At 40.2% G+C, this 26,001-nt stretch overlaps 2 protein-coding genes across 3 annotated transcripts in view; one reads left to right on the top strand and one right to left on the bottom strand.

Moving 5' to 3' along the window:
• The first annotated feature begins 731 nt into the window (after window positions 1–731).
• Window positions 732–3,411, top strand: SDR42E1 (short chain dehydrogenase/reductase family 42E, member 1). 2 transcript variants are annotated; one of them, XM_041400772.1, is made up of 3 exons: window positions 732–749; window positions 975–1,076; window positions 2,296–3,411. In XM_041400772.1, exons 2-3 carry the CDS (start codon window positions 1,009–1,011, stop codon window positions 3,401–3,403), a joined length of 1,176 nt encoding a protein of 391 aa, XP_041256706.1. In that variant the 5' UTR covers window positions 732–749; window positions 975–1,008; the 3' UTR covers window positions 3,404–3,411. The 2 variants fall into 2 exon arrangements, with proteins under 2 accessions (XP_041256706.1, XP_041256704.1); XM_041400770.1 differs by lacking the exon at window positions 732–749 and adding an exon at window positions 793–898.
• A 4,539-nt stretch (window positions 3,412–7,950) lies between these two features.
• Window positions 7,951–26,001, bottom strand: part of PLCG2 (phospholipase C gamma 2) — a 55,231-nt gene continuing 37,180 nt past the window's right edge. The window contains exons 21-33 of the mRNA XM_041400909.1: window positions 25,825–25,893; window positions 24,578–24,687; window positions 23,675–23,771; window positions 22,677–22,743; window positions 22,267–22,424; window positions 19,551–19,653; window positions 18,384–18,593; window positions 17,656–17,801; window positions 16,537–16,651; window positions 15,172–15,339; window positions 14,786–14,874; window positions 11,216–11,400; window positions 7,951–10,449 (exon numbers count right to left, since the gene is read on the bottom strand). Of these exons, the coding sequence (XP_041256843.1) occupies window positions 10,407–10,449; window positions 11,216–11,400; window positions 14,786–14,874; window positions 15,172–15,339; window positions 16,537–16,651; window positions 17,656–17,801; window positions 18,384–18,593; window positions 19,551–19,653; window positions 22,267–22,424; window positions 22,677–22,743; window positions 23,675–23,771; window positions 24,578–24,687; window positions 25,825–25,893 (1,560 nt within the window). The 3' untranslated portion in view covers window positions 7,951–10,406. The remainder of the gene's footprint in view (window positions 10,450–11,215; window positions 11,401–14,785; window positions 14,875–15,171; window positions 15,340–16,536; window positions 16,652–17,655; window positions 17,802–18,383; window positions 18,594–19,550; window positions 19,654–22,266; window positions 22,425–22,676; window positions 22,744–23,674; window positions 23,772–24,577; window positions 24,688–25,824; window positions 25,894–26,001) is intronic.

The raw sequence follows: 26,001 nt of genomic DNA, 5'->3' as shown, positions 1-26,001 counted from the left end.
GCAGCATCACCGGCCCAGCACAGAAACCCACATGAGCACGGCTGGCAAGGCCAGGCAGCACAGGCAGGCCAGGCAGCGCAACCCAGGCAGCACAGGCCAGGCAGCACAGCCCAGGCAGCACAAGCCAGGGCAGCACAACCCAGGCAGCACAGGCCAGGCAGCACAGCCCAGCCAGCGCAACCCAGGCAGCACAACCCAGGCAGCACAACCCGGGCAGCACAACCCAGGGCAGCACAGCCCAGGCAGCGCAACCCAGGGCAGCACAGGCCAGGCAGCACAGGCCAGGCAGCACAGGCCAGGCAGCACAACCCAGGCAGCACAACCCGGGCAGCACAGCCCGGGCAGCACAGGCCAGGCAGCACAACCCGGGCAGCACAGGCAGGCCAGGCAGCACAGCCCAGGCCAGCACAACCCAGGCAGCACAACCCAGGCAGCACAACCCAGGCAGCACAACCCAGGCAGCACAACCCAGGCAGCACAGGCCAGGCAGCACAGCCCAGGTAGCACAGCCCAAGCAGCACAGGCCAGGCAGCACAGCCCAGGCAGCACAACCCAGGGCAGCACAACCCAGGCAGCATAGGCCAGGCAGCACAGGCCAGGCAGCGCAGCCCAGGCAGCACATCCCACGCAGCGCAGGCCGAGCTCCCCGCCGCCATCTCGGGCCGGCCCCCGCCCCGCCCGGCTCCATTTCCCGGGATCGGCGCCGCCCCGGGAATCGGCAGCGACGGGCCGGGACGGCAGCGCCGCAGGTACGGGGCACCCAGGGTGGCACGGCCCCATCACAGCGCTCCCTCCTCCGGGAACAGCTTCCCTTTGGAGCCATCCCGGCCCTGAATCGCCTCCTGCTCCCCGGCGGCCGGGGAAGCGAAGGGCCGGAATGAAAGCGTGAGCGAGAGCAGTGAGTAAGGACGGGAATGTGCGGCGATGCCGAAACGCGGACTGGCTTTAATGGGTGTGTGTGCGGTGTTTTGTAGGTCAGTTCCAGCCCACGGTGCAGAAGGACAGAGGATGGAAGAAGGAAACGCTGCCAAGGAAAGAGTCCTCATTACTGGAGGAGGGGGTTATTTTGGCTTCCGGTTAGTGCATTAAATAGTTATTACATACAGGAATAAATGTAACAGGTTGCTGCTGGGGAGGCAGCAAAATCCATCTGTAGGAGGGAGACCTGTGGGCCTGAGACACCTGATCCAGGTGTTCCCGTCTTCTGGTTCATTCGGGGTCTCAGTTTTAAAACACCTCAGTTACTCTGATTCCAGAGGCTACAGCCTCTGTTACAGCCTCAGTGATCTGTGATCCCGTTTCCAAATGTTAGGCAGCAGCCCCTGGCAGACATTTACCTGTGTGCTCACCTCTGTAGAGGGGTGGGATCACCATCATCAGCCTGCTCTGAAACACAAGCCTACACTTGTACACACATTTTTCTTTTGACCTGCAAATAGTTATACCTGTGCTTAGCTCTATAGGTTAACTCCAGCTGAAGAATATATTATTTTCATGAACAGTGATGGTTTAGGATTAGGGTTGTTAATAAGGTGAACATTTCCATTTGAAATGGATTTCAGTGAAATCCATTTTCCCTTGCTGTAGCTGGCTCTGCAGGCCATGTAAAGAAAAAATCCTATTCTGAGCCCTAGACAATAACTGTTCGCAGAGGGGAGAGAGATCACAGTCAGGACCAGAAAATAAAGTAAATTTCAAGTCAGGGGAAGGAAAAAAAAAAAATCTCAGGAGATGCCAATCTGACTTCTGCTTGGCTTTTCCCTCCACTCTCATGTGTCAATACCTGTGACTTGGAGTAAAATGTAGACATGTGGCAAAGCACTCATAGCAGCTTAGAAACATCTCTCCCACTCCTCCATAAATTTCAAACACAATGGTGAAGATCAGCTTGTTGTTTTGCCAGAACTGGGATGGCACAAAAGCAGTAAGATAAAACAAGTAAACCTTTTTTAAAAAAAAAATATTTGGCAATAGTTGCACATCTGAAAGTTGCTGTTTCTGATCGGAAGGGGACAGAACTTCAGTTATTTCTCTTCAGAATTTTCATTTACAGCAGTTCTGCCTCTTTTTTCTTTTATTTTATTTCTCCAAGTATTGATAGAATGTGAGAAATCAGTTCAGTACCTAAACTATCACAGCTGAATCTTCCCTATCGTGGGGGGCTGAGCATTTAAAAGACTCCTACCACAAGAATAATCAGCATAAAAACAGTTAATAGTCCTCTCTCCCTTCCAGGTGAGATGTTTCATGCACCATGGTGCTGTATCCCAACATATGGTTTCTGTCACGTTTCAGTTTAGGTTGTGCCATGTATCAAAAGGGAGTCGATGTGATCCTCTTTGATGTGGTGGAGCCACTTCAAGCCGTGCCAGAGGGAATGAAGTTCATGCAGGGGGATATCTGCTGCCTGTCTGAAGTGGAAGAAGCTCTCGGAGATGTAATCTGCGTATTCCATATCGCTTCCTATGGAATGTCCGGCAGGGAGCAGCTGAACCGAAAACTTATAGAAGATGTTAACGTGAAAGGAACAGAAAATGTCATCCAGGCCTGCAGGAGCAGGGGAGTGCCAAGCCTGGTTTATACAAGTACCTACAACGTGATATTTGGAGGCCAGATTATAGAAAACGGGGACGAGTCCCTGCCTTACCTACCTCTGCACCTTCACCCTGATCACTACTCCCGAACGAAATCTTTAGCTGAAATGAAGGTGCTGGAGGCAAACGGTGCCGAGCTGGGAAATGGGAGAGGTGTCCTGAGGACCTGTGCTCTCCGGCCAGCAGGGATCTACGGGCCCGGGGAGCAGAGACACCTGCCAAGAATAGTCAGCTACATTGAAAGGGGGCTGTTTAAATTTGTGTATGGAGACCCTCTGAGTCTGGTAGAGTTCGTCCACGTGGACAACCTGGTCCAGGCTCACGTCCTTGCCTCCGAGGCCCTCAGAGCCAGCAAGCAGCACATTGCTGCAGGCCAGGCCTATTTTATTTCTGATGGCAGGCCTGTAAATAACTTTGAATTTTTCCGACCGCTAGTGGAAGGTTTGGGTTACAAGTTCCCAACCTGGCGCCTTCCCCTCTCCCTGGTCTATTTGTTTGCATTCCTCACTGAAATAGTTCATTTTCTTGTGGGGCACGTTTATAACTTCCAGCCCCTCCTCACTCGCACTGAGGTGTACAAAACTGGTGTCACACATTATTTCAGCATGGAGAAGGCGAGGAAGGAGCTGGGCTATGAGCCCCAGCAGTACAGCCTGGATGAAGTGGTGGAGTGGTTTAGATCCCAGGGATGTGGACCAAAGCCAAGAAATTACACCCTGATACACCTGCTTAGGGATGGAGGACTGCTTGTGCTGCTGATTGCTGTGCTGGTCTCCTGGCTTCCATCTGCAGTGACATTTTCACTCTGAAAGATGAAATGCTGAGGACAGAATTTAGTTATATTCTCTGCTCACTCTTGGTTTTGACAGACAGGTAATAAAAGATTTTTTAAAAAAATACATATTTGTGTGATTGAGGTAAATAACAGCTTTATTCCCAAGGAACGGAACTGCTGAGTAAAAACGTGCCATTTTTTATATATTCATTCTCTTCAAAGTAAAATTGATCAGATCACTAACAAGATGAATCTCAGCACTACTGCAAACAGCATTTTATTCTCAGGTACAACAGCACAATGCAGTGAATGGAACAAATCTCCTTAGGCTGACTTTTCCTCCCTGATGGGATTATACTCCTGATCCCTGCCCTTTATTCCTAAAGAGTTTGTGTTACGTGATCTGGAAGAGAATATACTGACTCTTTGATCACATTCCAAACCCCAGTTCTGCTTCCCAGCTTGGATGTATATATGCCTAACCAAGATTAACTGATAAACTTCTAGACAACAAATAAATGAGGTTTTTACATGAATACATTCTGGTATGCTTTTCCTGAGTTAACTCTGATATGACATTTCTGGAAAATGCACCATGCTTAATCTAAATTACAGCAAAGTGCTTGAAGCACCACAGATTTGTAGATTTTTCTAACAGTAAAATATGCCTATTTAAAATGAATGAGCCAGCTGAAGTGCATTCATAAATAAAACCTATGATTTTTTCCAGCATTATTGAATGGTTAAACAAATAATTTATCAAAGACATTTGGTGAGTGATTGCATTCACGTTCCACTATTTATAAAACACTTTAGCCTTTAATAATATTTCTTTAACACCTGACACCATCTAAATAGAGTTTCAGCTTTGTGATAAGAAGATAAACACTTGCTACAAGGAAACTCATAATTTTGTGGAATTTTAAGATTAGAAGACTAAAAGTACAGGTCACAGCTGTCCCATGCAATTCCATCTGCCAATTTAATACATAAACTGAGAAACTTCACCTCAAATTTTAAACACAAAGTTGTTTTCCCTTAATTCATCAGCATTGCAGCTTCTATACCCCTTGATAAAAGCAGAATCCTTCAAGAATTTAAAACTTCTCTTTAAACTTTAGTCTTTCCATTTTAATGGCTGAAGCTACACTGATCTTAAATTAATAGTAACTTCCAGATACTTCTGTTCAACTCTGCTGCAACTGAAGTGGGGAAGTGAAGAATAAGAAGCAGAGCAGTTCCATTGCACTGTTAGAGGATTCTCAGAAAGCAAGAGGCCTAAAGAGAGGAACCAAGCTAGAAATCCGCAGCCACCTCTGCTTAGAAGATGCCGATTTTTACAGCTCATGGTGACTGAAGACAGCATTATTTTTTGACTGTTGAGTTCTCTTCCTGATAAGTTTACCTTAAAAAAAAAAACAAAAAAAAACCCAAAAAAAACAGCCCACACTATTGATAACTTTTTCTATTTTTACGCTTCAAACTTGACTTTTCTCCCTCATTTCCCTACCAGTAAGTACACCATGAAAGAAACCAAATTTAATACTTAGCTTAAGGGACAGCTCAAGAGGGAACTCACTTTTTTCCCCTCTCTAATAGCAAATAAGCTGTTTTTGTAGCAGGAATGTTGCACTCTCTTATAAGAGCGCTGATGGCACAAGGGCCACTCTCCAGGAGTCATTAATATACAACATCATCTGCAGAGAGAAGAAATCTTTTTAATAAAACAGAAAAAATACATGCATGACCTCATGAAAGCACTGGGCCAATGCTCTCCTTCCAACAGCTCTGTTTTTTCAAGTGGAAACCACTTTGTTCTTTTCCCCTTTAAGTTCTCTGGCTTTGACACAATGTTATCAGAAATAGATTACAAAATTCTAATGCCAGCAGAAGACAAAACCAAAATGTAGAAGAAATTGCACAAGCCTGTTGCACAGAAACAGCATTGGCATTTCATGCCAAGTCTTCTAAAAAAATTGTTTTTCACATAGGGAACTGAACTCAGAGGAATTTTTCTCGGCTATTTGTAATCTTTTAGAAAACCTCAGCTACTGTTATTTATAATTATCTCAACGGTGGGGTTAGTGAAAATCATCTATGGAAGGGTCCTTAAGCCAAGAGCCTAAATCCACACTCTCAATACCAGCTGAGGCTCAGGCCCTGCTCAGCTGTTGAGGTACAGCAGCAGCAGCAGCTCCTGACAAGACAAAAATGCCCAACAAAACCCCAAATACCAGCAGTCCTCCAGGAGCTGAGCTCAACACGTGAAGCTTTTCATCTGCCTGGAGTCAAGGCCAGAACTCTCTGATAACAGAGCAGGAGGCATTGTTTTGTCCCAATGGCCCAAGAGTGTGCTCCAGCACACGGGATTAATGTGGGGACACACCCCAGAGCCATCATCAGTGCACTGATTAATTCCCCATCAATTAGCTCCATCTATTAAAAAAAACCAAAGTCCTGACCACAGCAGAGGTGAAGGATACACTTACTCTTTCCAAAAGGAAAACAGGCAGTCTGTGGCTTAAGGAGATACTCTAAAATTGCTTGAAAATTCCATCCCTGTAAAGACAGTCACAGCTGCTCTATTTGAAGTATTTTACGAGAATTCTCTCTCCTTTTTCCTGTTTTTTTGTCATTAATCCTCGTGCAAGAATAGCTCCATAAACCGGGGTAATTAATTCAAGTGTTGTGTCTCTTTTCAAATTTTCATCTTACCTGTTTTCCTGAAACTGAATTTCCAAAAATGCACCTAAAAATTGGAAGAGCAGAATGAAAATATGGCTCAGATTCAATTTTTCCTAGTCTCAAAATTACTGAACAATTGATAGGTGCCTCACTACAAAGAATGATGCTGATGTTTAAAGATAGTAGTTTAAGATACTTAACCTCAGACACAGCATTTCAAGGTACTAATTTGCCAGATATACATGAAAACTTATACTTCTCGTGTGTATTTAAATGTATTTATTTTAGATGCTTAATCAAACCAGATTTTTCTAGGCCCTTCTCCTAAGGGACCCAACCAAAATGTCCCTTTGTTTCTATTTATTACTGATTTCTACATACTTTCCAAAGTATAGCAGCATATTTAATAATTCATTATGTGCTCGTAAATGTATTTATTTTAGATGCTTAATCAAACCAGATTTTTCTAGGCCCTTCTCCTAAGGGACCCAACCAAAATGTCCCTTTGTTTCTATTTATTACTACATACTTTCCAAAGTACAGCAGCATATTTAGTCATTCATTATGTGCTCTTCAGAGAAAAGGGTCCTGAAGGCTGATAATTTACACATATTGTAAAGAATCTGGGGATTAAACTGCAATCCAGGAGTACAGAAGTGTTGGGGGAACTACTGCTTTACTTTAGTCAAGCTCACAGTGCCCTGTTTCGCTGGAGTAACAGCTAAAAATGTAGGCTAGCAATGAATTCAACTGCTTTTAATTTAATTTAAATTCTTTTAAAACTAATAGCTGAGCATGTTTATAAACATTGTTATGGATCAGAAGATAAATTCATCTCTGAACTGATTCTGAAGGTTAATTTTCATTATATTAAACTTCTATTTCTCATGCTATAAAGGGAATTTCAGTCTGGAACAAAGCCAGCTAATTAGACTGCAGTTAAAAATGCTGACACGTGACTGTAGCAGACCTCAACCACTGGAATTCAGCTTCCACACATTCAGATTATGTTTCCAACTGGTTTGTAGAATTCAAAGATAATGGCTGGTACATAGCTCACACCTTCGCCAAGGTTAAAGAACTGCAAAACTAACAAAATGCTTTCAACAGAGAAATATATAGATCTGTTGGGGCAGAAAAAAAGTGACAAAACACCAATGTAGTAATGTTTTGGACTCCAGAACTCACGCACACCAATACTCCCTAAGTCTGGCTGATTTAATGACCTTCTAGAAGATTAGGCTACATACACCTCATACAGATTCATGTTCAATAAGCAAGTAATTCTGATCAAAAGATGAGAAAAAATTTGTTCCCAAGATTCCCAACAATTTAAAAAATCACCACATAAAGACAGAGTGCATCCATCAAGCAGCAGTTCTCCCTGTGCAACCTCACAGGCAAAAAAGTGTTCTGATAAAATTTTTTGGTAAATATCAATATTGCTGTTCTTCCAGATTACCACAAATTTAATCTTTGCCTTGCTCACATTTTATTGTTCAAGGTCATAAAAATCTGACTCTCACTAGAGCTGGAGTTTGTATCTGCCTCTCACTGAAAAAGGTTGGCTTGGAGTCACAAGATAAACTCGATCTTTGTCCTTTTCTTTCTGCCTCGTCTGTTTGGAGCCAGAGGAGGTGCAATGATAAGCATGTCTACTGAAACAATCTTTAAGGCAGTTCATCTTAAACACACAGAAATGCTCTGCTTCCAACCTCTAGCAGAGCACACCATACCACATCAGCAGTTCACTTCTCAGTAAGAACTCGCTGCTTCAAATGACTGGCAAAAGTCATGAAATTCAACAAGCCATGCTTAAACAAAGAAGCACCTGGCATCATTCACATCAATGTGAGATATCAACAATTATTTATTAAAATAAGTTATTTCAATGATTTAAAACAGTTTCTATAAGAATATAACAATTTAACAACTTTTAACTTCAAAAATTTATATAAATGTTTTCCCTCCTGGATTAAAAAAATTAGCACACACATTCAAACCTACTTTCACACTCAAACAGTTGCAACTGTGATAAAGTTACTACAGAGTCTGCCCCAAGGAAGAACTGAGAGGTGAGGTCTTGGAGATAAAACACAGAATGCAAGAACCAAGAGAAGAGTTAGAAAATGACCTTGCCCACCACTTGCAAGTCAGCAGAAGAGTCACTGCAGTATTTTCATTCTGCACACAGTGTAACATCATAGCCTGGGAAAAGTTTTACTGTAAAACAAAATGCATTTGCATAAATACTGATGGCATACCTTTTATAACCCCTGACATTATGCATGAGTGGAGAATGTGCACAGCACTTTTCAAAGGACTACAAAATGAGCTAATTCTTAAATATTTGCACAAGAGCAGCATGAGGGACTCACTCCTGTGTCCATCACACAGTGGCTGTGCTGTGTCAGGAATACACACCCCAGTGGAGGAAGCCAGGACAAATGGACAGTTTGGTGGGGTCTGCTCTAGAACTGAGCTTAAAAAGAATTCTGACAAGCAGAACAATCCACACCTGGATAATGAAGACAAAACCAGCTCTATACAGCAGTCTAGGTTATGGCTCCACCTCCCACATCCACAGCTGATGTGATTTTTTTTCTTTGTTTGAGCAGGGCTTACACCCATCTAATTCTTGAACAGGTCAATCACAGCTGGGTACTGAAGAGATTTCAGGAAGGAGGATGAAAAGCAGAGAATTGCCTTTAACTTTTCTCTGGTTTTCAGTTGGGTGATTAGTAATTAATTTCTTTATAATAAAAAATTTACAGAAGCCACCCCATTGTGGGATACACTATTATAACACTTTCATCTCTGAGACAAGACTGTCTTTACAGAATAGCTAAAACCTCAAGGGGGTTCCTCAAACCATCATCTGTGAATGCACAATGGCATCAATTAAGCGCCTCTTGAAACAACAGAACTCACAGCGTGGGGAGCAAGAGAAATTGAAAATTGCTGAGGCAGCTGCATCAGGCCATGAATCCCAAATCCCTGCAAGTCCTCTGTGATCAGAAGTACAGCTCTGTGGAAGCAGCATTTTATGCCTCAGGCAGTCACTCCGAAAACTAAACTCTTCTGCACACATTTGAACACTGAAATTGGGAATACAGATAGCAAAACTCATCCCATGTACAGATAAGACAGCCAGGAATTTGATGGTAACAATACAGCACAAAGGAACAACACATACACAAATTATGACAACTGCTGTTAAATATTCCATCAAAGGCCTTTAGCTCTGCTCTGGCAGGAAAATACACTTGCTAATCTAACAAGTGTTCTCATCTGCAGCTTTATGTTCTTGATTTGATTAAAGGCACCAGAAGGATGTACCTCTACATTTGTGCACACTATCATTCTTGGATTAGTTACGTTTTGGGAAAACAGTCTACATTTACAGAACACTATCATTTGACTATCGTCTATGTAGGATTGCAAGATTAAAAATTGACAGTTCATTTAAAAATTCATTTCTAAGCACATTAGCAGCTGAAAGGATTTGCAGAAATGATACTGTACAAAAGTAAGCACTCCTCAGAATTTTAAATACCTTCCCTTTCTGCAAACAAACAGATATCTCTTACTGCATATCTTAAAACTTTTCCTTCCAGTGCCTCGAGGCTGTGAACAGAAGTTCACAGGGGCTATGAATAGAGGTTCACACATTGCTCCTTTCCTGAACCTTTAAAGAGAGTTCAACAGGAAAAACAAAACTACAGTAACAGAGGGTATTTGCTTTCAGCAAAATTAACATATTATCTTGTTCTCAAAAATGTAACAGAAAATTTTTAATAAGAAACAATAGCTGCCCAATATATTTTATACACTATCAGCAGCACAATCTGCTGTCTTGAGGACTGTGACATACATGACGTGACAATGCTGGTGTAGAAGTGCTTTTACAGCATTTAATAAATTAAAAACTCACTACTAGTTAATCTTGAGGAGCCAGGTTGCTGAAGTGATTTTATTCCATGCATGCAAATTGTTGTGACTGTCTTATCTGTGACACTGTGCTTGTGTACACACATGCAGGTTTTGATTTGTACTTCAGGTACTGATAATGAGAAGTGAGGTCCATCCAACTACACATCCTCAAGTTTTAAAATTCTTGAATACACAGAAGTTCTGGCCTGCACAGCGGGTATGCTTTGTACAGAATATAAATTATTAGATATTAAAACAGTTTTTCTTAGAAGAAAAATTATAAAGGAAATCCGTATTTCCTCTTCCTTCTCTTCTTCCAGTCATTCTGTCTGATGAGACCGTCACTGAGTAGGATGACCAGGATAAATTCATCTCTTCCTGAATTGCACCATAAAGCACACATCAAAGAATGATGGGCTCTAAGAGTAGAATTTGCTGTTACTGACTTTCTTCTCCTTTAATCTTAAGGGAAAAGAAAAGGAAAAAGTCAAGCCTAATAGGAATTTCTCAGAGGAAAACAGTCTATCAAATTCAATGTACTTGGATACCAGTGGCAAGTAATGTATCAGCAATGAGCACTGCCTTTTTTCCCTCAATAAATGCGAGTAAACAAGTGATTCACGAAGCTATTCAGAACACACAAAAAAGAGCAAGAATATTTCAAGTCTTGAGATCTACTCAAAACTTCCTCTTGGTACATGAAGCCTCCCTCTATCTCCCTCACACCCAGCCCAAAGGTGGCAGCAAAGGAGAAGGAACCTTCCCCTAAGCTCTGGATAATGCACTGACACTGAACTGACAATGCTGTGCTGTTACAACTCAATACTGGTTTTATCTTTCGTGGTTTGTGTATCTGTTCCCACATATCTCATATGTGCATGACATTTCCAGGGACATAACTCTGATAGTGTAGTAAGAGCGAAGAGGTTTATTTATTTGTCTGTATATACTTCCAGGCTTTCCTCCCAGAGAGCGGCAGAGAGGGATGATAAAACCTGACAGGATTGCATGTGTCACTGTGATCACTGCGACTGAGATTCCACTGCACACATTCCTCAGCTTCTGCTGGCCTCTAGTGGCTTGAGGCCTAGCCTGGCTTCTCTACAGCCCTTCACTCATTCTACCCTCACCACTCTTTAGATGCTCCCTTTGATATGTCTGAGGTTTCCTTACCATAAATCCTGTCTAGACAGAGCTGCCTCGGAAGGGAGAATGATCATCAACCCACCTGCGGTTGCAAGTCTCTTGATAAATCTGTAGTTTGTGCTCATTGACGTTGAATTCTTTCAGAATAGCATCCCTGTTGGGATTCCTCAGGTTCTCGTGGCTGTCATAGAGGAACAGCTGGGTATTCAGCTCCTCCTGGCGCTTCCGAAGTTGCCGACAGGAGGAATAAAGCTCTTCTTCACTTTCCTTCAAAGGAATATTGGAAATCAAGGTGATTTTGTAAAATGCGTTCCCAAAATAACACAGAGCCAGCAGAGTTTGAGGGATGAGTTTGTTTTCCTAACCACATTTTAGTAACTGCATAGAATATTTTATTCATTCAGAACTTTATTTATTAGCTTGATAGGATGCTTCTGGAATGTTTCTGGAAACAAATTAACTTAGAAAGCACTAAAAAAAAAAAAAAAAAAACAAGCCTCAGCCGCACAGTATGACCAGCCATACCCTCTGACAGGGGCATCGGGGACATTCTAGCACAGGTTGCAAAATTTGTGTATCTAAACACTTCTATTGGAATATTTTTCTCTAACAGACCATGCTAGTCTGTTGAGGAAAGAACAGAAAATAGTGTATCATGATGGCTTATCAGATTATATTAATATTAAAAATACATTTTTAAAATGTTTAGGTTTTGGCTTTTCCATATTTGTGTATCATGTGACAAACTGACAATCCTGGGGATTTTCTATTGAAATGTAGACTAAAGGTGTTTCTACGTAACTATGGCAATTCAGTACTTGCAAAGGAACTGAGTAGGTCTAAGTTTCTATTGTGGCCCACAGTAGAAGGTCTCAAAATATTCTACAACCATAAGCAATAATCATGATTCCCTTTAGGATTTCAAATTATTTTAATACTTCAAAACTGTGGATGCAGAAGCTGGCTCTTTATAGAGTTACTAGTGGTGAATAGAACTGGCAGGACTGAAGTCTTAATTTTCACATCAGCAGCAAAACAAGATACTCCTTCTACAAGAAATGACATGCAATCAATAAATGTAATAAATCCAAACATTTTCAGAGGCAGCATACTAATAAGAATGCCTCTTTCTGCATTCAGTCCAGATCTGGGAAAACTGATAGCTTAGCAACATACCCAAGAGGTTTCAGTTAACAACAACAAGATCCTTTCCTAAACCCTTTTTTTCTCCTGAAACATTCCTATGCAGGCATGGAGCAACTGAAACAGCCTCAGTGCTATGCTACTGAATAAGACTTAAAGAGTAATTTAATTTTTGCTTGTAAAGGGTTAGGAAACTTTGTATAACCAAATCACAAAAGAAATGCAGATTGCTAATTACCAATTTGCAGGTGTATTCATATGGACCACTGTTAGTTCTTGTAAATACGTGTATCCACAAAGGTACAGCTTAAACTGCATTTTAAGATGTCCCCTTCAATCTTTAAGTCAAGAACATATACACCATTGAGGCTGACTGTAGTCAGAAAAAGCTGAAGAAATACATGCACTTTCTGAAGGAAGTAAATCAGTTTTCAAGCAAATAAATCATGCCTTTAAGTGCAACAACCACCTCAGTATAGTATGATTCCTACAATATCAAAAAACATGTTTAAATTGTACAGGAACTACTAAGGTCCCACATAATAATTTACAAATGTGCATGTTTATGTCTACAATGTTTTCACTTTACTATTCCTAATAAACTCCACAGCCATCTGTAATTCCTCATTATAATTTTGTATTTCATCTCCAAGCACATACAGATGGGCTCTGTATATAAACAGGCCTATTATTAAATGTCATTATTTTATGGAAGGCCATCACTTTTTAAAAAGAAGAAGAGGAATAGAGGCAGCCTTGATCTTTCTGATGCTTCTTGAATAACCTGTCTAGAGTTGACAACTGTGGTGAGTCTGGGTTGGTTGCAGGCTGCCAAACAAAAGGAAGTTTTTGGAAGCTGTCCTGCACTGCATTGCCACCAGGCATTGTAAAAACACCGAGCTGAGCTGCATCTTCATTTGGCTTAACAAGCAGAAGGGGATTCTAGAGTGTGAAATGTGCTACTGTCAAAGGAGTCAGTGCTGACAGATTGGGGGACAGACTGCTGCTATGAACAACATTTGAGAGCTGCTCCTGCCCCAGGCAATAACGATCTGGTTTCCTGAAAAGAAACCAAGGCAGGAGGGATTTGAATGTATCCACAAGTGATGTCCATGCTCAGCATTAGCAATGGTGACTTTGTCAGTTTTCTCTAAGGGAGCAAGCCCAAAAGCAGCAGTTTACCAGGCCTCCCCTATGAGATTTGAGTCACTGAAACAGGAACAATTTAAATATTACCTTGAAAGGATACAGGTCTCCTCTTCACACACACATCCCTGGTCCCAGCTTTTGATCCTCTCCTGCTCTCAGAACCCTTGGCTAGCCCACAGAAGGAACTTAGAGGAACCTACCACAGCTTTCAAACACTGTCATTGCACACACTGTCCTTTCACATCAGGTGTTATAAGGTGGCTTCATAAAAACCTCCACAAAGGATGTTTGAAAAAGACTTCCACTCCTCTGGGAAGAACAATGTGACTGAATTCAGAAATTTCCAGTTCAGTGTATGCAGGTACAAATCCCTTCAGAGACATAATGACTTAGAGTTCACAGAAGTTGATGTTTCAATCAGGAAAATAATGTCGCTAGTGTGAAGTGCAGCGTGGGCCTGAATGTTTGACAGACTAAAAATAAGAACTTGAAAATTTTTTTTCTCTGAATCAGAAGGGTGCTGGAAAGCACCCTGAAATAGGCACTTCCCAGAAGCATCTTTAAACTTTCATCATATCACAAGTGTATTTAATTTATGTAATATATTATTGAGAAAGAGTCTGAGAAATATCCTACAAATCAACATATACAGCAGCACCCTTGGAACACCAACAAATACTGTTCACAGATCAGCTGCTTTAATGCCTGAATTCATGAGCACCATTATTTTTCCCCTATGTGTTTTAAAATACTACTATTTCAAGTAGGTGTTTAGAGAGGCTTAAAAGGAGGATATTAGCAGTTCTTTAAGAACCAGATATGTCTTCTACTTGATGGGTTGTTTATTTTAATGAAATACTGAGAGAAATTACTATCTTCTATTGCTAAAGTGATTTCTTTTTATGTAATACCTTTAAAAAAAATAGATTAATCTACAAAGGCAAAGCTGATTTTAGCTACTTTTGCATGGCTTACTATCTTCTATTGCTAAAGTGATTTCTTTTTATGTAAGACCTTTAAAAAATAGATTAATCAACGAAGGCAAAGCTGATTTTAGCTAGTTTTGCATGGCATCAGTCAGTTAACAAGGAAAGACAACGACCACGCTGTTACAGCAAAAACTATTGGAGGTAATGAGGCTTTGTTTGTGTGTTATTTCTTTTAACAACCGTGTAATCTGTCCACCCAGAAGGAGAGTACCTCAATTTGTGCTATTTGTCTTCCCCTGTACCTGCAGAAGAAATGCCTGACAACAGCACATCAGACACAGAAGAGAAAACTGAATCCTCAGTTCCTGGCTCCCACAAAGAACTGGTAACAGACACCCTAAGTGCCCACAACAAACCCCAGTGCTTCTCACCAGAACTTGTTGCATCTCACAGTGCACCAGAAGCGAGGCCAGCTCTATATCTTCACTGTAGCCATTCTTGAGAGGAACTGACCTAAAACCTGGATCAGGGGGAAGGAAAGCAAAGGGCAATTATAGAGTCCATCAAGGGAGAATTTGCAGTCACAGAAATGGTGCACACTTTGAACATTCTTCAGTGTGCTCCTCTGCTGAGAGCAGGCTCTACTATGGCAACTGCAGAGGAGCAAAAGGCAAGACTGGCAAAATTGAGAAACACCTGATTTTCACATGCTCTTGAAAAGTAAAGCCAGAGAAGGAGCAAGAGGGGGTCTGGCATCAGAGAGGAAGGCACAGCTCAGTAATGCTCAACAGCACCTCATTATAACTGCTGATCTCACCTGATTTGATTCCTTTGATGGGAAAAGTGGCATGTGCTAAGAAGTTGGGATCACTGAACATATCCTCCTCATAAACAACAAAGCGCAGGAACGCCAGACTTGGGTCGTAAATTTCAAATCTCACTTGCTCTGCATAAGGTGCCCAAATTGGATTAAGGCCATTGTCATCTGTAATGAAAAGGAAACATTTGCAGTATGAAGCAATAATTTCACTTCATTCACATATGAGTATGTATCCCAGGAAATTTTCTAGGGATACAGAAGCCCAAAAATCCTATTTGCCATCTGTCTCATGTTGTAACCTTGCTTCAGAAAGTTTGTATTTGTTTACTTGGTGGTGGGGGTGGGAGGAAACTTGGCAGGGATGAAAATCTATGAAGAAAAGCTATTATTTGTATTCAAACATGTAAAACCTCCTAGGACATGTATTTGTAAAGAAAAGAAAAAGCTAATTAATTTCTCACATTCATAAGCCTCATGTTCCATATCCAAGAGAAAGCAGGAAAAGCTCTAGGAAGACTCATGTACCTTGGTCCAATTTTTGTAGTTATGCACAGAACACCAAGATTTGGTTTATGTGGCACAGCCAGGAAGTTTGCTCTCTAAAGACTTGGTCACTTCTCAGAGAAAGTTTAAATCATAATAATCTTCTCTGAAGTACTGAGGAGCCGCAATGCACATTCTGCTCCTAATGCTGTGGTTATTTTCCACTGGTATCACTGGTTTGGATAATCAGAACCAAAGTCTGTTTTTTACCAGAAGGACACTGTTGCATCAAAAAACACTGAATGGTGAAATATGAAGTGGCTGAAACATTGCCCCATTTCAGCACACTTAAGTTCATGCATACACAAATACATTCCTTATGCAGAACTCCCCAGGACTAAGCTTTGATCAAACTCCTAATGCATTTCAAGTTAAAATATTTTACAGCCCTATACACCCAAACTGCCTCCAAGGGGGTGTCTTAGAACCTCAGTTTAAATAAACACAGTCTGGAGCTCACAGTAGTAACTCCCCATTTGGGCCAGACTTCTAGGAACTGACTAGCACTGTTGAAGGCACTCTCAAGACAGTAATTTTTTAAAATATGCAAATACAGAAACTTATGCATGGCAACAACACAACAGAATGGGACTTTTTTTTTTCACCAAACTGCAATAGTATGTTTTTTTCTAAATTTGATATACATTGAAGTTTCTCAAATTAACAGACCCCAAGACAAGCAAAAGAACAAGAGTTTGTGACTCATCAGTCTCGAGCTATAGTTAACTTACTCCCCCTATAATGTTCATCCTCTGCTCACTTTAAGTACCCTAGAAGTAGAACCATATCCCTGCAACACAAAAACCCACAGATACTCACTCACAACTGTTGTCTTGAATTTGTTGTTATCATATTCAGCCCCACAAATTTCAACCTCTACAAAGGGACAGGCAATGCTTCTACCAAGTTTAGGGAGATGACGAGCACCTAAAACCTGCAAAAGCAACTGTAAATTAGAACTACCTCCAAAGGAAACTTGGCATCATTTTTGCTAACAGAAGGTAGCCTACAGAACTAGAGGGGGGAAAAATCCAGAACATGGAAAAGCACACATTCTCTCTCTCTTGAATATGTTTGCATGTATTATCTGTGCCAACAATAACAATACCTCCAGTAGTCTGGGTAACTCAATGATTTTCATTGTAAGAAAAAAAAAGGCAATGTAGCTGACATTCATAACACACAGTGTGCAGCTCCAAGACAGGCCTGTAGCACAAGTTTTGTTATCTTTCTTCTGTGTTTATTACATACCCATTTCAAGACATTTCTGCTTTGCATTCACAGACCCTGTTTACCTCACCTTTAAGCTGCAGTGGAGAGTAATTAATGTGTTTCTTCTCTCTCAGAAAACATACTTTTAAAGAACCTGTCTTACTGCATAGCAACTGAGAACAGAAACAAGTTCAACCATGCTTGGCATCCAGTCAAGATGGCAACATTTCCCAAAGATAAACTCATCTCTTTAAGAAAAATGAGAATGACATTCAGATTAAGTCATAGTGTATTAAATATGAAGTGGGGGATCAGTTTATTAGGTTTTCTGTTTAGTTTCTATATTTCATTATAAATATCTTTCTTTCACGTTCAAAATCCCTGAACTAGTTAGTCTGCTGCTACTCAATCTCCAATAGGACCCATCTATTAAGAACTCATTTGATTGGAAATTCAAGTTAGTTCATTTGATGTATTTATTAGCAATTACACAAAATCATCCCAGGATTGTGTTTTCAGTCCTATAGCATGTTCTTCATTAGCATGATAAAGACATGTATTTCTTTTCAGGAACCAGTGAAGTTAGTTTTATTCTCACACACACTGACATTTAAAAACAGTATTTTGACAATCTGTCAGATCTTGCTCTGAAACATAATAGCTTTATTTTTAATTTTATAGAGATTTATGAATTGTAAAAAACCATAATTTACTAAAGAGATTTACCCTCACTGTCATAATCATCTGCAATTTCCTCTTGGAGTCATTTGGCATTGGGTCATACTCCTCATTTCTCATGCTCTCTGGCTGCAGCACGTAGCCAGTGCGTCCATTCAGGGAAAACAGGGCATGGTTCAATTGCATGTATTTATCTGGGGAGAGAGTTAAACAGTCACAACACAAGATCCCCTGGAATAAAGCTAAGGAAATACCAGATTAATGGCTCCTCTCTGCAATTCTTTCTGGTCACCATCAGAAAGAGCAGGAAAGGTGGAAGACTCGGTTCCTTCAGTAACTGAATCTGACAGGCCATTTTTCACCACTTCTAATCCCAAAAAAAAACATCTCCATCCCCAGTCAGCTTCCTATCAGTGTATCACAAACTAGTTGGCCCTCACCAGGAAGTGGAATACAGCCTTCCCTGTGGTGGCTGTATTCATCCATCTGAAACTCACTTTAAATATATCTGCTTGCTTCCTACAGAGAGATGAAAGTGAAATAAATCTTTTAGGACTTGGGGGCAGTTAGGCTCAGAGACAAGGCTTTTGGAGACCTACTTCTGGGGCCCAGCTCTGGATGGCAACCCACACATGAAAAAGCAAACTTCAAACACCACTTCTTGCAAAGAAGTTCAAATAATCAGGATGGTGATTGGAAGGGCAGAAGGGCCATAAAGGGGCTCATTTACAGTGAAACAGAAGGTGGATTAGCTTCTTTTTCAAAGAGAAAATTACCTGGAGTTTGGAAGTTCAGAGCCACCATCTGGGAGCCACAAAGCCAGAGGCGAAATGGGTCATAGTTGGAGGAGTCAACCCTCTGTCCTTTGGGGTAGACACGAGTCAGGCCCTTCAGGTTGTACTTCAACAACTCCAGTGGCTTTTGCTTAATGATGCTCTCTGCCTTGGTTTCCACAAAAGAACGGATTTCTCTGAAATCAGGATTGTCTACACAGGGGGAGGAGGAAGAAGAGTGGTTATCAAAGGAAGAAAGGAGTTGACATTCATACTGTATTTTCACCAAGACTTTGTTTTACTTTGTTTTGCCTTGTCCTTTAATGCAATAATTGGCATCGTTTTCAGGCAGTCACGGCAAACTGGTTGAAAATCATGCCTGAAAGTTAAAATTGCCTTCCTGCCACATGCTTTACAGAAGGGCAGATAAGAGCCTGCAGTCATGTTCTCATCTCATCATTGCTAATAATGTACTTCTGATCACGGTAACACATACTTAAATGAGACATCTTTTCCTGGGTCTAAATGGGGAGAAGAAAGGGTGAACCAGGGTTAGCCAATGCCTCAAAAAATGACTATAATTATAATGTCTTAAATGCAGTGACAGCTTATTAAAAACATTTGCAAAGAAACTTAAAGAAAAAGAGCACATTTACTGGCTTCTCCAGCAGCAATGACAAAAAACTGGAATTAAAAGTACATATTTCAGTGTCAGAATCCACAGCTGCACTCACACAGGCCCAGTTATGTTATGAAGCCATACATCATTCCAACATCTTAGTCCTGGCAAACATGTTCTTACAGTAAAATTAAAAAATGCACAGTAAACCTATTTATGAAGGTTTTTTACAAACAAATCACAAGTGTTCAGCTAGAGTTTTTAATCTCAAAAAAGTCAATTGACACATAACTAGTGAGCTTCCCCATGGAATATACATCTGAGAGGGTGTCTCTAGTTAACTAATTAAAATTTGTGACAGTTCTTTTGTGATAGATGAACAGCACCAAGTTCCCTGGTGTACAAATTCAAAGTGCTATTGAAAACCACCTGGGTGAAGCAGAGCTTTGTTTTCCAGTAGGGCAGATTTTATCTTCAGACCTAAAATCCCAACTAACATCTGTAAAGATAGCAGCAAGGGTAAAAATCAGATGCAATATTAAAAGCAATACCTAAATTGTCCTTGGTTTTGCTTGTTGGCTTGCAGTAGATTACTAGATCAGATAATTCAATAGCAATTAACTGATTCTTTTCCCAGTATTTCCTCCTGTTCTCCTGGAAAACATAACAAAGTTTTAGATTCTAGGAACACTGAGTATTATGGTGCAGTAGCTCCAGGGTGCACTCTAATGAATTCCTTTCTTTGGTGCCCAGATTCGTGATACCTTAGACACATGCACAGATGTGATGCACTTTCAGACTCAGCTCAGAGAAAAGGTAATAACCAAATGGTGAGGTTTAGTTGGGGATGTACTTTCAGGGGTTTTTTTGGTGGGGAGAAAAGTGTTGTTTTGTAAGCAAGGGTTTCAGTTCTTCCCTGATCAGTCATGCTCGGAATCCTGGCAACATTTTTTTTTTCTTTTAATGTGTCTCTACTCAACTCAATTTTAGTTATGTTCTTAACCCTGTACCTCATATAAATGCAAATGTATGCAGAAAAAATGCAAAGGGTAGTAAAGTGTTTCTGTATCTATTTATAACCTTGGCAGAACTTGAGTCTTGTTAGTAACTCCCAAACAGTGAAATTCAAACCCTCTGAGCATCATTCCTATGTCGTTTTCTATTTGTGCACCAAACCCATCATGTTCTGTATGGAAAATCATGTGCAAGCCTGTTAAACCCCCAGCATCAAACCTGCTCTCTCTACTTCCACGTTTGCAAGCACCTGCTCTGTGGAAACTGAGCAGTGTTCCCTGCCAGCAGAGAATGGGAACTGCTAAAAGCAGCAGAAATGTCCTGAGTGGAGACATTTGGGCTGGAGGCTTTTCAGGCATAAGAAGCAGCTACAGGATAAAACATGTTAGAGGAGTCCCATACTGAACAATGATTAGTTTTGGCACAAAAGATCATGAAGCAGCAGCAATCAGGAAGACTTCCAAAAGAATTCCCTCAACAAGACAAACATAAAAGGAATGAAAATCAGAACCAGGGAGCCACAGGTTTCCAGAATATCTCACTGAACCAGAGATTATACATTAAAGTCAAAGAAAAAGAAAGAGGAATACAGTGTTTATACTTGGAAATAACCTTGGGGAAAAAGCTGTACAAACCTCATTGTACTCAGTGATCCACAGTTCCCAGGCATTGCTCAACAGTGACCAGAGCTCTGAGCAGCCATAGATCACTTTTGGGTGGCATGGGCTCATTTCTAGCCAGAACCCTCTAGAGATAACCAAGCAGGAGAGCAAAGAACAGCCACCCCAGGGAGCATGGCAAGTGTCAGTACTGAGCAGAGAAGAGACAAGAAGCTTAGTTTTATTTTTTGTGCATAACAGACATTGTCCAAAAGCAAACTCATTTAAAAATCCCCCTTTATCACATTGCAGCACAGTCTTAACTCACTGTGCTTTTTCCTTCTCCAGAATTCAGCCTCTTAACTGTACTGGCAACAAGGGCCTTTCCTCATCTTCATCCCCTCCCCATGCAGCAGTCAGTCTGTCATGTGAACTTTGTAGAGGCCATGCTGTGAGAAAAGCCTCCCAGCTGACAGAAATGAGTTTTAAAGCATCTTTGAACACAGACTGTTTAATACTTCTCCAACTCTACGGAGAGAGAAAAAGCTGCCAGGCTCCTGAAGAGCCATTGTTGTAGCATAAAAAACATTCAATTTGGAGGCACTTCTTTTAGGTCATGTTTCTTTTTTTCTCATTTTTACTTCTAAATGAAAGCCTGGCACAAGAACTGTATCTCTCCTCCCCCAATAGGTCAACAGCTCCTGTTGCTTCTCCTCTTGCTGTATTTACAGTCCTCTGCTTGAGATATCAACTTGTCTACTATAAATAGGATCAGGACAACCCTCAGAGCACTTCCACTCTGTATGACAGATAAACAGTATGAGCCTGAAACACTGAAACGTATTTTCCATCAACCATATCATCCACTTAACAATAAAAGGTGAATAAAAGCAACAAAAAGAGTATCCTTAAGCACAGCCAAAGTAAGGACTTTTTGGTCAAATCAAAGACTTCTTAAATACTACAAAAGATTACAGGGAGGTAAATTAGTACATCAGAACAGGGAAAGTAAGTCTTGAAGAATGTCTTTAAGTGGCAGTAGAGGGATATAGAAGCTAAACTTAGGCAAAATCCTTGAATCTCTAGGCAACTATTTGGAAATACTATTATTGAAGAACTGGGAAATTAGTTACAAATAAAGTATTAGCCAAACAATCCTCTATCAGTGCCACTGCATTCACTGGAAAACAGAGTTAGCAAAGAGGATAAGAAGAGTTTAGGGAATGGCAGCTCGGATTTTCACACACCCTCACTGGTGGATTCACAGCTCTGAAAAGAACAGTCTGATATCAGAGCTTCTGCTGCTCAACACTGGGATGAACCAGTGTGACCAGATGGAAAATTGTAGTGGTATCCACTCTGGCCTGCCAAGCACACTTCACTGAGGGGCAGGGTGCAATACAGACAGTACTCTGCTGGAGAACTCCTGTTAACATCAATTTACACAAAATGCTCATTCATGTACTATTCCCCAGAGAGGTTATGGAACAAGATGCACAGCATCAATAATATGAGCAGACAACAGCAATATGCAAGAGGGTGAAGGACCATGTGAGAGCAACATTTAGCAATACAGGGCAGCTAAAGACAAAAGGTATTGTAAATTTATAGCAGTACATTATTAAAACAACAACAGATAAATTTGCAGCAATACCTCTTCTGCTGTTTTCCAAGTGATCTCACGGATACTTTGGTACCATTCAAAGAGTTCTTCTACTTTATCAGTTGCAAACTCAACACATGGATCTTCTGGATTCTTAGGTTCCAGAATGAAGACAAAAGGCTTTTTGTGTTTTCCTTGTGGCATTTTCACTGTCAGGAAATACCATAGCAAGGAATTTATACTGAAATCCAACAGCTCTTTTTCGAAGGTGTCATTGTTGATTTATGGCAGCATTTAGTATTATCAAGTTTCAACATATTAATTCTGCTGGTTATATTAATACAAGTAGGTGTTTAAGGGGTTTGGGTTTTTTTTTTTTAAATCTCTCCTGCTTAAGACAAAAAAGTCTACTCAATACAGAAAGGTCAAGAGTCCATATATAAGCATCAGAAAATACTCACCAACATTGTATGTATTGAGCACCAGGATGCCACGACACAGAGAGCCCAGTGGGTTGTCCTCAATGATCTGAAAAACATGAGTTAAATCTGACCCTAAATCTCTTGAGTGAACACACACAGGACATTAACAAATAATAAATGTGCACCATTAAATCTAATCTCAGCTTTACTGACAGCATGCTCACTATAATGTTTAAAAGCCTGTTTTCATATCCAAAAAACACACGAGAATCTCTTCAGTGAGAAAAGTCAAAACAAGACTACTTTGTAGTAGCTTCTGTCCTGACACAACTGTTCCTTTTTCAACTCTGCTTAAGGTTACAATAACCAGGGGGGAGGAAATGTAATACTTGTGGTTTTCTCCAAAGACTTCTGGAAAATCATTGGAAGTGCTTCAGAAGAACATAAGAATTCAATGTTTTATTTTTGAAATTCAAAGATGTCAAAACTTATTACTGTTCAGTTCTGTTTTCTTTTGTTCAAGAGCTCTTTGTCCAAGACAGGGGAGCAGATTTTTTAGATTCTTTTGATAAACAGTATTGGTTTATGCATAAAAACTTGATAATGGAGAGTAAAACAACTAGTAACACTATTATATGTGTTTGGACAGAATATTTACAAATAAAAAAATTATAAGACAGTGATTATACAGGAAAACTACTTACGTTTCAGGCATGTTATTATTTAGCTAAGCTATGAAAAATCTAAACTGTTCATGATTTTTATTAGCAGGAAACGAGATCTCCTAAAGCCTCACCAATTCAGCTATCATAAAGTCATAGATATGTGGGGGTCCCTTCCAACTCCAGGTATTCTATCTCCTTAAATAGCTTTCAGGTTTTTTTTCCTGACAAAAATATTCAGCAGCAGAGAACAATGAAGAATGCATTCATCCCTCTATTCTGCTCGCTTAAACACAGCACATGGAATTGTGAGTGTATAAACCAGACTTCCACTTCAGTAGATAGCCAAGGGAATGTAGCAAACCTCACCCTCACCTGATTTTCAAGCTCAGCAGAGTTATCAGATGACAGATCTTCAACATAATTAGATGGAAAATAATGTTGGACTTTTTCCCCATAATCCCCCTTCCACCTGAATTTAAACAGACAAGTAGAGAGAATGAAAAAAAAAAAGTTAAAGTGCTTCAAAAGGCCATTAATGAAGCAATAATCCTCAAGAAATTGGTCATTAATACCCCATACTAGATTGTCTAGCTGCCTATCACCAAAAATATAAATGATGAAGTAGGCAAGAGCTCTAACAAAGCGATCATTAACTGTAGTAACAGATGATTTCAGAGGGATTACAGTTACTGTAAACTGCAATTAATGACTTAAGAGGCATTTTCCCCCTCCAGTACTAAAAATACCATTATGTGGTTGATTACCCTGTAGCAACTACAGGGAAACATTAGATTCCCAAGCTTTCCAAGCAATTTACAAGCCAGCTAAAAAAGAAAACCTGTTATGAAAGGAGACTGTACAAAGCACTAAAAAAAGTGGGTTTGATTCCTGAGAAATGCTTAGCAGAGCAAGGACAGAAGAAGAGCAGTCATTGCAATGACTTCCCAGAACAAACAAATGTTCAGGAAGGATGGATGTATTATGGGAAAAATAGGGGATATACCAGACTATGGAGGTTCTGCAAGCTGGGGCTATTGCTGTGGGATAGAAAAATGAAAAAGGAGAATTGAAGATGAGGAGATTTTGTGTTTGGGTTAGGTTGTTGTTTTTTTGGTTTGTTTTTTTTTAATACACTGGCATAAATATTTATAAGGGCACAGTTAATAAGCAGCAATCAGACAACAGGCAATTTTTAAAAACTATTACTCAAAGCTCATTTTTTCCTCCACCTAGCAAGTCACCAGAAGTCCTCCCAGGAGGAATCTTTGTCCTTACCAGCCTCCAGTTTCCTTTGTGACATTATGAATTAAAGCTCCTCGAGAGAAGCTCAATTCATCACTCCTTTTGGCTTTGTAGTCATACAAGGCTTTCACTGTTCTCTGAGGCTTTAAGAGAAACAGAGCAAAGGGGTCATCTGAGGGGACAGGTCATAAAATAATCAATAATGCAATCTTAAAACAAAAAAAAATAGGGCAGATTGGATTTTTTGTTGTTGTTATGAAGCTTAGAAAGCAAAATACTGAAGTTCCCGAGTGACATCTATTGGTGGAAGTAAGTGATGCTACTTTGGCACTCTTCAAGAATCAGCTTGGAAAAAAGAGAAAAATAAAAAATAAAATCTTTCTTGGGTGCTGCAACATAATTAGGTAGAAAACATAAAACCAAAAATGTAAAAAAAACAAAGTGAAATATAAATCCTCTATTTTTATAACACGTTGGAGTTTTCAGGCTTAGGTGCCTACAAAAACTTCACTTCAAAGTCCCATCAGCAATCCTGCTGGTCACACTTCCTTTAGGAAAACAAAGTTTTAGCAGGATGAGCTAAACCTTTATCTTGAATTTACTCCTATCCAAATGCTTCAGCAGCAATGCAAATTCACTGGTAAAAAAGACTAAAAAGAAAAAAAAGTTACAAAATTGACAAGTAGGTGATTTTCATGACAATTTACAAGTAGGCAGGCACTAGCAAGAATTACAGATAAGTAATGTTTGCTGGGACACTTTTTTTTAAAAACAGTATATAAAGGATAAAAACTCTAATAACTCATTAATAGACCAAAGGCACCAAATTTTTAGAGAAAGCATGTGAATAAACTCTGCACTTACTTCTGCATGCAGATCATGTCTGCTAATGGAACAAGAGTGCACAGACACCCACAAACACAGAAATTTTCATGTTGTACTTTCTTCCCATGAAGATGTGGCCTTCTCAAACTGAACCCTCTCACAGGTATTTAATTTGGGGCCCACAAACCAAATCACCTCCACAGACCCAAGAGCAGGAAGTGCCCAAATTCCCAGTCTGAATGAATCACTGCAGGATTTGCACACAAGCAAATGTGTGGGTACAAATTTTAACAGGAAGCTAGAAAAAAGTCACACCCTTTAAATTTCTGTTGTCCAGTCCCCCCTAAACCAAGCAGCCTGATGCTTTCAATTCTTTTTATTTCTCCCAACAGGAAACCAACAAGTCTAATTTTCAGAAGTCTACATTAAGTGTGAATATCTCTCTTAAAGCATACCACTGTGGGGGTGATTTCACTGGGCTCCACATACATCTTGACTTCATAGAGGGAATTAATATCTTTTTCCTAAAAACAAGGAAGAAAAAATAATCAAGTTTCAGGAATCAGAAAGTTATTAAAGTACTTCATGTTTATTGGACATTTATTTCTGAAACCACCTTTTGACATCACACA

This window comes from Onychostruthus taczanowskii, unplaced genomic scaffold (assembly GCF_017590055.1).
Source record: "Onychostruthus taczanowskii isolate IOZ18803 unplaced genomic scaffold, ASM1759005v1 scaffold18, whole genome shotgun sequence".
NCBI lineage: Eukaryota > Metazoa > Chordata > Aves > Passeriformes > Passeridae > Onychostruthus > Onychostruthus taczanowskii.
Note: the sequence above shows the minus strand (reverse complement) of the source record. Positions and strands in the feature narration are given on the sequence as shown.

Coding starts and splice junctions, on each gene's coding strand:
- SDR42E1 (XM_041400772.1), top strand. CDS start 1,009: ATGGAAGAAGGAAACGCTGCCAAGGAAAGAGTCCTCATTACTGGAGGA. Junction 1,077..2,295: donor GGGGGTTATTTTGGCTTCCG/GTTAGTGCATTA, acceptor GTCACGTTTCAG/TTTAGGTTGTGCCATGTATC.